This window comes from Phoxinus phoxinus (genome assembly GCF_949152265.1).
Source record: "Phoxinus phoxinus genome assembly, chromosome: 22".
In the NCBI taxonomy this organism is placed as follows: Eukaryota; Metazoa; Chordata; class Actinopteri; order Cypriniformes; family Leuciscidae; genus Phoxinus; species Phoxinus phoxinus.
In genome coordinates this window covers 6065158-6077986 of record NC_136897.1, presented here as the reverse complement: position 1 = coordinate 6077986, position 12829 = coordinate 6065158, and the positions used below count along the sequence as shown (strand labels likewise).

Sequence of the window (12829 nt, the reverse complement as noted above, 5' to 3'; positions counted from 1 at the left end):
AACATTGAAGTTCACACCAGGGAAAAGTCCTGGGGCCTGATGTATAAACGTGATCCACAATATGGGTATAGAAATGTGTGTAAGCAATTTCCACGCACATATCAGGATTTATAAAAATAAACTAGGCGTAAATATGTGCACACCTACGGACACTGGGAAAACTAGGCACTGTAAGCTCAATATATGGTTATTTCGGGTAGGAGACAGGGTGGAGAAGCATGTGCGCACAATCTTCCCCTGACTGGATTTTATGCCTTATTTTGTGCCGGTTCTGGTGTTTTTTAGCTATTGTGTGTACACACACTTTTAGGATGAAATCTATGGAAAGTTTATACATGAGGCCGCAGGTGTTTTTCTAAACGCAGTGTGGGATATACAAATTTAGGCTTACAATACCAGTAAAAACTAATCAACAACTTATGTAACAAATAAACATAGTTGGGTTGTCAATAGATCTCCATTTTTTTAACGCTAAAACCTTTAGAAATATTTTTATTATTATTTTTCTTTATAATTATTGAGTTATGTATATATATATATATATATATATATATATATATATATATATATATATATATATATATATATGCAATGATATAATATACACTTATATATATATATATATATATATATATATATATATATATATATGCAATGATATAATATACACTTATATATACTGTGTATATTACATTTTTATTACATGAAGAAAAATTTAGCTCAATACAAATATTATCAAATATACAATTAAATAGGACAACTTCATATTAATATATGTTCAAAATATTACATTTAATTAAATGTAACATGCAAAGCCTGCAACTTACTTTTAAACATCTCTTTTGGATTAGATAAATCTAATTTAATTAATAGTATAACAACCTCAATACCGGTAATATTTGTGCAAAAAATATTCATACCTATTAATTTAATACTTTCTGTAATTGTTTTTAAATTTAATAAAAAAAAAAAAAAAGCCAAAAAAAGGTCTCCACCATGATATAAAAACAAATGTGTGTTTATGGAATGGTCCGATCATTTGTCGATTAAAGCAGGAGTCTTCTGGAGCGTGTGAAGCAGATCTGTGGCGTACACACAGAGGTGAGAAAAGCAGTGTGTCCTTGAAAAGCTGCAGTCTTGTGCATTTCCTGCGAGTGCGGCTGCCACACGGAGCAGAGAACTGAGCGAGAAAACAGGCAAGTAAAGACAGAGCGTCTTATGACACAATAGCAGAGGACGGCACCATATGCCACCTACTCACTCTCATTACACACACGCACTCACACACACTGACGCGCGTGCCTGCGTTCGCTCTCGTGTTATGCCATGCATTATGAGTAAGCACTAATGAGGAAACTCTCAATCTATTTGAATCTAAACTTGTATTTAAAAAGAGTCTAAAGCGTATGAATACAGTATCTGTGATGCAAAGCTATGATATATAAACATCTGGTTTATAAACAGACAGTCAGGAGAGCCCGCCCACCTTTGGAAGCCTCTGTGCCGTACGGGTTCCCCAGGCTGTCAGTCAAGTCAGGCAGCCAAGCATCTTTGACAGCGGATTTGAAGACCTCTCGGTTGTCCAGACTCTGGAGTGGGCGGAAGTTGTTTCGCAGGTATTCCACGGATTTAACATGGTCCTGCTGTTCTGTGGTGAAGATGGAGTAGAACGCCTCCAGCTGTGAGAGAAAGAGAGAGAGAGAGAATTCAGTATGTTTTCATATCTGTCTCTTATTTTTTAAGTAAGTCATCTCCCAAGATGCCCGGGGTCTCTTTTCCCTCCTTCAAAACTAGTGACTCAGAGGAATGTTATTTTAGCTCACAGGCTGATCAAAGCCCGAAAACATGACCGACTGTCTGTCTTATTTCTGCCTCAGCCATGCCTCACTAACCTTCTGCCTCCTTCCCTCTCTTGCTTTCTAAAAACACTAAACTTCAGAAAGCCGAAACTGCACATCGTCCTTTTAACATTATATATTAAATCCTGTGGAATCTGAAGTAATTTGATGGATCACTTTAAACTAACACACGCTAGGACACACCAAGCTGACATCAAAGATCTAGCGGCGATGAAACCGACTGTGTTGTTGCCTCTTGTCGGCTGCGTCTCAACGTAAAAGCTGCGCTTGAACACACCAAAAGGACGAAAGGCGGCTGTCGACTATCACGAGCGTCCTGCGCCTGTGTGTCAGTAAATATCAGCGGGTATCAATAGCCTATGTTCGTCATTCAAAAAGAGAAACCGAAACTAACTGTAGATATACAAACCGTACACAAAGCAGCGCTCCCATCCATACATTTTTAATATCAATCATGTTATTCACTTTCTTCATTCTAATAGTTCTTCAGCCCAACTAGAGCTGGCATGTAGAACACACCATGACAACTAGCCAGGCCTACGCTCACCGACAGGCTGATGTTGGTGTCACGGCCCTAAGAAAACGCCATGGCTAAGTGTTTGGGAATGTGTGAGTTTGAGGCTGTACCATTGAGAAACAGTACTTTGGAGAAATTTTAGTTTGTGGACAGAAAGCTACAAATGGTGAAACCTCCATTGGAAAACATCATCAAAGGTTAAAATGGTTCATTAATTTAAGAAGAAATTTGATCCATCCATTGATCCACGAGAACAACTCGTCCCCGGATTTGCCAAAGTTCAAGGCACGGGATCTTTGAAATATCCAAAAGTTTTGTTTTCGACTGTTTGGACTAAACAAGACTTTTGTATTTGTGTGTTTACAACATTAAAAATAAAAAAAATGTGTAAAATAGTTTTTGTAACTGTATTAATTGTTGATAAAATTAGTGATGAATTATATATATAAATGAAAAAAGATAAACAGTAATTATAATATATGTAAATTACACTACTGTTTAAAAGTTTGGGGTCAGTACATAAAAAAAAAAACTAATACTGAAGAAACAACAACTGCATATTAGCAACAAATCAGCATATTAGAATGATTTCTGAAGGATCATGTGACACTAAAGGCTGGAGTCGAATTCTACTTTGCCATTCAAAGGAATAATAACATTAACCATATATTAAAATAGAAAACAGTTATTTTAAATTGTAATAATATTTCACAATATTACAGTTTTTACTTAATTTTTTATGAAGAAAAAAAATAATATTGACCTACACCTTTGATCGGTTAATATTTAACAAATATCTGATTTCTAATAATACAATATATGTTATAATAATATAATAAAGAGTCAATATATAATTAATTATAATTTGTAGCCTATTAACATTTTATATTTAGAATATTCATATAAAAAAACATTGATGTATGCAATAAATTAGCTAAATAAATAAGCATTTCATGTAATTAATTTGATAAAAAAAATTTTTGCAGTTGCAATTATAATTAGCTTTATATAAAAACAACAGAAGTTTATGGCGCCATCACGTATAGCTAGGTAAACGTGAAAAAGCACACAAAAAAGAAAATGTGTGACACAAAACCAGCCTGAGCATCTGTGTCTGTGTGTCATTATCTGTTTCAGAATCCAAATAAGACTTCAGACGAGTACGCGAGTGTGCTCCGACACACATCTGAATATGAAAACCCTCACGAGCGTTTCAAATCCTACATTCCCACATGCTGTACCTCTCCAATATTCCACCAAATCTGATCTGTGACATCATTTCCTGTGCTTTAGGGTCACACCGAAACCAATATGGTGCTCTCGGATAATCTCCTGATCACAATCCTCATCTATTAATCCCTCGTACGCCAAAACCTTGCTTCTAAACAGCTTACTGGGATTGGGCATCGGCTACAAAAGCACGTCTCTCATTGTGTACAATTCTTAGCGCTGTAGTAATCCGGGACAGATGTGTTTGTGTGTGTGTTTATGAAATGACTGTGCATCATGGGTATGAAGGTTAAGTAATCCCTGGTGGGAAATCACAGCAACAGGGCCATTCTGGGTCACACATCTGTGTGTGTGCGTCACTGCTCAAAAGACATGTTGGATTCTGATGGTTGAGTAATCCCTTATGGCTAACCACAGCAACAGGGCATTCCAGGGGCAAATGGCAAGACGTGTGTGTGTGTGTGTGTGTGTGTGTGTGTGTGATGTCCACCTATGCTCCAGATGTTGCAAATGCAGTAGACTGGCTGAGCATCGATCGTGTCTTAAAGCGCCCCAGAGCTCAGTCTGTCAGTCTCTGTGACCTACTTCCTGCTTTGATGAAGAACAAAGGAGCAAGAAAAATGGGGAGTGAAGGACAACTGTCTTCCTCCATAGACTCACTTCTATCTGCCTCAGCAGTGTTTCCTTTTAAACAAAATCACCCAGAGACGAAAGGGAACAAAAGAACTTTAAGAGGTGTCAAATGAGAGCAGAAAGCTTCTCTGGGTCGTGTTTACAGCTCTAAGGAAGGGACTGTGTCTTCCTGTTAAACGCTCGCTGAGCTGTGACCCGTACACGTATCACTTCCTGCAGTTTTGCTCTGACGGGCTCAGAACATTTGGATACTGATGGTGACTCACACATCTGACAAAATCTGGGCTATGACTGAGCAGACTGTACAGTATTAGGCTATATGTAAAGTCATGCAAATGCCTTTATAATGCATCATAAATGGTTGTCCATTGTCCAAACAATGTGAAAAACACTCATTTTAAGAATGGGCTAACCTGTCATAATTACCACTAAGAAACCCATCACGGAGGCAGACTTAAACACAGCACAAGACGTGGCACATGTCATAGCCATTCGTCTGAATGTGTGTGACTATAGTGGCGCGTGTTTTAAAGCAACACTAAAGAACTTCTCCTCTGCGGTCGCCCTACAGGTTGGAAGAGGAATTGTCCATTACCGCTGTCGTAAATAATTTAATGTCGCACGTACGCTCGCTGTTTATCCAGCACCGGCTTTGGAATTAACAATGTCCACAGGCAAGGTAGAGTATGTATGATTTCATGAAAGTATGATGTATTGGGACAACAGAAATGAAGAAAAACTAAATAATGACTATTGTAACGCTTGACGTAAAGCCAGTCAAATTTGTAGTTTTCTTATGTCTCATTCGCACTACAGAAACGCGACCCGGTCTGGCAAACTTTCACCCTGTTACGACTTGATGAACCACTGATGCGGTTTTGGAAACATTATTTTAAGGTAAAAAATGTTCTTTAGTGCTGCTTTAAAGGTGACGAATTGAAAATCAAACGTTTCCCAGAGGGGTTTTGCTGTGCAAACTTTAGCTACCACACTGTAAAAAAAATTGCTGCGATTATTTAGCACAACTTAAAATCCAACATTGTTTCAACTTTAAAAAGTATGTGTTCAAGCTTGACTTAAAGTATTAAGTTTAGTTAACTTAAGTTTAGTTTGGTTAAGTTGGATATTTAAGTTATCTCAACAAATTTTAACTAATCGCAGCCACATTTTTTACAGTGCAGTTAAAGCACAAGATGCTATCAGAATGCGAATTAAAATGGCGGCAGTAAAAAATATCAACAATAGTAATATCAATAATAAACAAAATAGTCAATATCACTAACAATTTGTCCTTTAGTCAACCATTGTGACCAACGACCTCTCATGAAAACGAATATTCCGTTATTGTATGAACACGTACACCTATAATACTGTATGTTTTTTTAGAATTGTGGTTAGGTTTAGGTTTTGGTCATGCGTTTTCCTTTTGTCTACCTCGCTCCACGAAGTTTCCACGAATTGGACAAAAATGATGTATTTTCAGTATTGCGTTGGCTGAACATTCAACAATCAGGTACACTATAGAATGGCATATCAAGCCCTATTCAAGTTACACGAGCAGAACAAAAGTATCTGTTAATAATTCGTAAAACCATTTATGAATTGTGCAATAATGGTTTTACGAATGATTTGCACCGAGAGTTGGTGCTGCCGTCCATCACGTCTCGTTTTAGAGTGTGAAATTAAATGTGTTCTCTGCCTGTCTATTTCTTTTTAAAATATTGAATTTATCCTTACAGCCTTCCACCATACCGTTATAAATCTTGAAATGACTTTGAAATAACATGGAATCTTACATGGCCGGCCGGATGAGTTTTGTACAGATGTCCTTTGATCTTTTATATGTGAGAGCAAACCCTCACGCGGTGAGATCAGAAGCTGCAGAGAGGCCAGAGATGGATTGGTTTCCGACGGAGAACAACCTTTGTAAACAGCCACTGTGTTCCCTGCCTGTACACTATAAACATTAGTCCCCACTTATCACGTCTCTCTTTGTTTGGTATCTGAGTCTAACAGTGGTGATTGTGAGACTCGGATGATTTCTGCTCTAAAACCAAGCTTCTTTCCTCTGCACTTTGGAGTAAACTCATCTGACCTTCACATAGCTCTTCATGCAGCCTGTTAGCACGAAGATGCCCCATTTTTGGCGGTCGGGTTTGTTCTATCACAGTGTAAAAGCTCAGTTTGAGAGTATTTCTTATCAATCAGAGCTCAGGAGCATTGCCGAGAGGGAGAACAGGATGTATGTGCGCAAGCGTTGCATACAAATGGAGAGGCATGAGTCAGTGTGGTGAAAGTCTGAGGTCCATTCAAACAATAATGGGTATTATACACACTAGAGTATTCTATTATTTATCATACCGTTTAGCTCTTGTCCCAAACCCCAGGTGTTTTTCGTGAACTCTTGTCTAATAAATCTGTAACGGTTTTAATTCCTCAGACTTCTTAACTGGGTCAGCCGCTCTGTTTAATGGGAATTTTGACTTTGTGCTTTGCTTTGAATAAAGAAGCATAATAAGTTCCCAATCATGTTTGGTACAATTCGGTATATGTCTTATAATAAATGTTTTTTTAAACCCTCGACTAGCATGAATAACTTCAACACTCTATGTGTGGCAGGGAGACTCACCTGTTTGTAGGAGAGGAACACAGGCCGACTGAAGATGATCCACTCCACCACTTTACTGCAGGGTGGGGTGGTCAGAGAGCCGATGTAACGGTAGTAGCTCCCGATTGAAGACGGCAACAGGTCTCGGAGGACGAAGGGCTCTAGAAATGTCTCTTTCTCTGGAACAACAACAAAGAACATGTTGAGAACAAGGATTTCAGTGGTTGTTGGTTAGTAGTGGTTGCATAAAGGCGGCATAATTAGTGCTGATGCTTATATTGTTAGGATTTTGAACAGGATTCTGATTCTTCTTAACTCTTTCACTGCCATTGACGGAATTTTCCGGCTTTCTGTGTTTTCACTGTTGTACACATCTACTGAAAGAGTACTGAATCTCCTGATTAAAACACAGGCGAAGAAGAAGCAGAAACAAGCGGTAGCATATGTAAGGAGATGCATATGTGAAATAACGCCATCATCAACATTAAACTGCATACATCGCTACCGAATGAAACGTCGACCCAGGACGAGCTATAGGACTGTCAAGCTTTGGGGGTGTTGATGGACTCTACCTAATTCATCTTTTGATTATCTTTCTAAATCGGATCTGGATGTAGTCTTTGACAAAAATGTGACTTTCTAAGCTTTTTTCTCAAAATGTTTTTTTTTTATTTTTTTTATGAAACTTGCCCACATTCAAATGTTGATAAAAAATAATTAATGAAGCTAGAATAAAACAGATTTTTAAAAGCAGAGTGTCTGTTCTTTCTTTTTATATATTTCATGTTCAGATACTATATTTATACAATAAAATAATCTGGGGGCCATGAAACTTTTGTGAAAATTATCAAAAATGCTGGCACTGGCAACTTTAAGTAAAAATGGTGGTTAATAGTTCTATTACCAAATATTTTAGTAATTGAGATTTAAATGACTTGGAATTGAATGGAATCCAATTAGCAGCCTTAACTACACATTTTCTTTAGAAAGTATAAAACTCTTTTTATGAAACTTTTTTATTCATTTATTTATTTATTGTAACAGCGAAATGGAGCAGCTGCAACTTTGAGATTAATCCCTGATTTGTCCTGGAATGGTTTTCTTCCACTTGTTGTGTCTGTTGTTATTCCCAAAAGGGACATGGGCCAGACTAAACGTTCAAGCTGTGGATGAGTTGTGCGTTTAGCGTTTTAAAGCCACTCAATCCTCGAGAGGACACAATCTGCAGATTTCTACCCATAATCCTCCTCTGATTGAAAAGCTTATCAGTTCCATCCAACAATGCCTGCCCAACATATGGCTGGCCTGGCGACATGATAAAACCAAAACCGCTTTCAACTTGAGTGTTTCTTGTTCTGATTTTCAAATGCTCAAACATTGTGCCTGAAATCAAGATAAACAGATGCAGAACGCTGATTGGTTTGATGCGAAGCGAGGATGATGCACAAAGAATAAAGTATCTTGCCAGCCCACTGACCCATTTTCCAAACCTAACATTGGGAAACCTGCTCAGAGGAGCTTAGCATGCAAATGGCATTTGAATTAGAAATCAAATTCTGCACATTTGATAAAAGTACAGCCTGAACAGTCCAGCCCTTAAAAATGCAGTGTTGAGTTGGGTTGTTTGTGTGATTCTGTATTGACAATCAGAGAGGCGACGGCCAGGTAAATGGAGACTTCAAAACGTCCCTGGAAGACTGAATTAATGGACTTGTAATGCATTCTGTAGAGAAACATAGACCTCATTTCACTGTTTTGATTTATGCACCCCAGAGAAGTGATTCTTGGTTGAGCGAACAGTACTCGGTGACTGGTGTGGCGCGAGGGGACAAACATGAACTCGCAACGCACAACGCCACTACCAATCACAGCAGGGCTTAGAGATACTGCAGTCTGATAGCCGTCTCATTATCACTCACCGAGAGAGAGAGAGAGAAATAAACAGAAGCATGCGCTCATTTATATGCAGCTGGGTGGCTAGTGTGTAAATGGGAAGGCTAACATGCCTTGTGTTGTGTGTATATTGAAGTTAAGGTTGAATGAATGGTAATCCCCTGAAGGTTGGACTGGGAATGTAGAGCTAGAGAGAGAGAAGCTTTTGCTGTGCCTCAGTGGCATGGTAATGGATGCCACAGAGCGCTTTTCTGTCACACGCACACACAGCCACAGGGCAAACACTCCAGTCACACATCCGTGTCTGAACCCAGCACGCCATGGACTCTCTCCGCCACACGCAGTCCCGCCGCCCAAGCGTCCGTCATGAGGTTACATCAGCTGCCTCACACTGGGAGACCGTGCAGAGCCAGTGCAAGAGTAAGGACATGTTGATATTTTGGGCTACTTTTAAGGCACAATTTCTGATGGATTAAATCAAGCCCCATTATTGAGAACGCTGTTTTATGTTAAAAGGGGATATTTTCTTATAGTACAAACAGTCATGATGGTAATCCACACAGTGCAACCCCAGTGGATGAATCAATGGATTTTTGAAGCAGAACGGTAGGTGTGTGTTAAAAAAGATTAGTTTTAAAATATTTTTTTTTTTTAACACACAACTTTAAACTAATAATATTTTAAAACTAATTTTTACCATTAACCATAATTTCAGGACAACTCTCGTATGCATGTTCACGAGAGGGTTGAGTTTTCTCACACACACATGCACGCACGCACGCATGCACACACACACACCGTTTTGCTTGAGAAGACATTGATTTGATTCATTCACATGGGGTTGTGTGAATTACCATCACGACTGGCTTTATGTGCTTTTAGGAACATCAATATTCTGGGAATATGATGAGAGAATTTGCATTTTCAGGTAAAGTAACAGAACAAAACTTTAGCAAAAAATAGGCCATATTGTACACTGTTGTACCATTGTAAATGCACTTATACTATTAGTCAAGGTTTCTTGCACCAAAAACCACATCATTACATTTTATGCCCATTTTCTGCCCTCTCTCTGACCATCATTTTGTGTTACTGTATCTTTAAAGCTTTAAAATTGAATGACCTCTATTATGATTGGCTTTACTTTTCCCGTTTGAAAACTATTGAATTGTACCAAAATGTAATTTACAATGACGTTCATGAGGGCAGGCCAAGTTACTGAATACTAAATAGACCCTAACGAGCATTAGAAAGTTTATCCGTGCACTTTTTGGGCCGCGGTTCCTGCCTTAAAATAACCTACTACTTGGTGATTGTTTTATCGCCTAATAATATTCATGAGCCAATGTGATGGGGTTAAGACTGTGTCCTTCTGGCTTTTCCTATATGTCATAAATGTGAACATTTCAGATCAAGTTGCTTTGTTTCCATAAATAGTCTGAGTGGACTGGAGAGGGAGCTCAATCTACATTGTACATCATCATACTCTGAAAAAGCAAGTCATTTCTTGTTATCCATTATACATCCTCTTTAAAAGCTTTAATAACTCTGAAACTACTGACGTGAGCGAACCCATGAGCGAAGCTCTATACAGACCTCATTTGTCCTCGCCACTGACGTTAAAATGAAGCATGAACTTCATGAGAGATTCATTAAAGCCGGCTCATGTTAACGTCAGGCGAAAGAACAAAAGCTTACATCCTAGAATTAAGGATTCGCAAGTAACATGTTCCCAGAGGGCCTGTATAATGTGCCTGCATGTGTTGCCTCAACTCAAACTCCATTGTAATCTGTTTAAAGCAAAGGCAAATGCACTGATGTTCACACTGGGCCGTTCTCACAGAGTGCACACGCTGTCTTCTAATATACGGCATGTCCGCTTCTAACATATGGTTAAATATTAAGAGAAATTACCTAATAGGAGCTTAATGGATGATCACTTAACAAGACAGCTCTTCTCTTCCACCAGCTGAGGGCTTTATACAGTGTGTAAAATTATTCCTTGTGCTTCTCAAAATGGATGCATGCCTCTTAAGAGCCAACATACTGCTTAAAGTCTTCATTTTTAGTAGTCAGAGTGTGGAGAAACAGGTTTAAGACTTCACATACGGCCGCATCAGTGTCATTTGAGCTGCAAATCATTTGTTTCGGTTTCCTGTGCGTAGTGTACATATGCGGCAGAAGATCGGCAGGTTGAAATTATAGCCGTCTGAGCGCTGACAGCGGAGACACGGCTCTGAATGCGTGTAGACCCCCTGCTCCTATCTGTCTGGGATAAGAAGAGAGAACACAGCTCTGTCCCACCTCCCGCAGAGAACACACACACACACACACTCCTCCACACCGCCCCCTACTCTAACCCTACTGAGCAAACAAGATCAACACGCTCCAGCAAACAGGCCACAGTAGCCGGACTGGTGTGGAAAGACTTGATTAAAAGGAAGAAGAAATGCGCCTCTGACTGCTCTCCTCTCGTAGTGTATCATTTGAATCAAAGGGTCAAGGTTTGGCTGTAGATGCTGTAACTTGACCAATACGGGACACAAAATATCTTTCCTTATTGATGAGCATTCAAAAGTAGCCGTATATTCTCAGAAAACACAATTTTAGAAAGCAACCAGCAACAAATCCGTTTGACTTACGATAGAGGGAACAGAGAAGGGCTGGGAACTGAATTTCTCGCTCAGCTTAAGAGTTTGTCAATTTGAACGGGACACCATCTTGAAATACTCTGACAGTTTCCTGCACTACTTACTGTATTCAGCTGGATAAACTAAATCTACAGTGTGAAACATAAAGCAAGTCCAGTGCAGTTTAATTGACGAATTACTCTTATGAGCTTGTTCTTTTTAGTAAATCATAGACATAGCCAATGTAGTCTGATTCCTGAATAAATTCGACTCATCCGGTTTGCAACTAAAGGTGCAGTGACATTAACGAAATGTCAGTGAAAATTTGGGGGCAACCAGGTTTATAGCAATAGCGTAGTCATGTATGAAGCGTGGTCTACGTAGAAGATTCTTTCAAACCAAGCATCTTTCTGTTAAACCGACACTGTGAATTGATGTGACCAACTTGAACCGGTTGTGAAATGTAGCCTTTCAGAAATCTTAAAAAAAAACTACTGTCAGGATTTACTAAAGAAACGCAATGAAAAATTAGCGCTGAAAAGGCATGGACAGATTTTTTTTTGCGTCTGTCCTTATATGCATTTGTAAGAGTTTCTCTTTCAGACGAAACATTTATGGGAGGACAGTATATAAATGAATCATGCAAGGGGATTTTCTAAGGTTTGCAGCATTATTTACCACCCAAAAAAAGCACGCCTCAAACTAGATGATAATTTGTGCCGTAAAAGCATTGTCAGTAATAATATATAAAAATAAATGAATGAAATGTGAAGTTTTGCTTGTTTAGTATTTGTATTTATCAAAGGCTAATTACTGAATTGTATGTATCGCACCTACAAAGTCTGTGTACATACACCTTTTGGAACCGTTAAAGAACCAGATTTTAAAATATGATATTTCTCGTGTCTCATCCCTAGACTTGAGCCGTGATGAGACACCAGAAGACACTTGGGGATGGGCTCTTTAAACCACATAAAACACCATAGCAACAGCATAACCTCATCCTGGCAACATCCTAGCATCATGGCAGTGACTTTTGCAAGTGTGGATAACTCAGAATATCAGAATATGTAAAAATTGAGTTAATCACCATCATCACATCTTGGTAACCTCATCAATGTCATCAGATTTAGCATCATCATCTTCGACTTCTGGCAGCAGGTGGAGGCAGAACTATCTTGGTGAAATTCCTTTTGAGTGGGAGCCGTTTAAAGTGAGTGCCATTATTACACTGCATTAGAGTTGATCTCTTTGTCAGAAAGGCAGTGCGATGCTTTTAGTACCACGGCCGCCCGGATTACACCACGACTTCGTCATTCTCTCTCTCTCGCTCACTTTCTACGACTGTCTCAGTGGGCAGCACAAATCGCAGGCCGGTAATTACCATCAAAGCCTCGCCGTGCCTTTAAACTTCGCACGGACACATAGAGAGATGTTCCTGAGATGACTGAAAAGCAGG

At 39.0% G+C, this 12829-nt stretch overlaps 1 protein-coding gene across 2 annotated transcripts in view; it reads right to left on the bottom strand.

The window, feature by feature from the left end:
• The window catches only part of ptprga (protein tyrosine phosphatase receptor type Ga), a 280191-nt gene that overhangs the window by 48852 nt on the left and 218510 nt on the right, over positions 1-12829 (bottom strand). For both annotated transcript variants that reach the window (XM_079597964.1, XM_079597965.1), the window contains exons 7-8: positions 6869-7026; positions 1487-1679 (exon numbers count right to left, since the gene is read on the bottom strand). In XM_079597964.1, coding sequence (XP_079454090.1) covers positions 1487-1679; positions 6869-7026 — 351 coding nt within the window. The remainder of the gene's footprint in view (positions 1-1486; positions 1680-6868; positions 7027-12829) is intronic.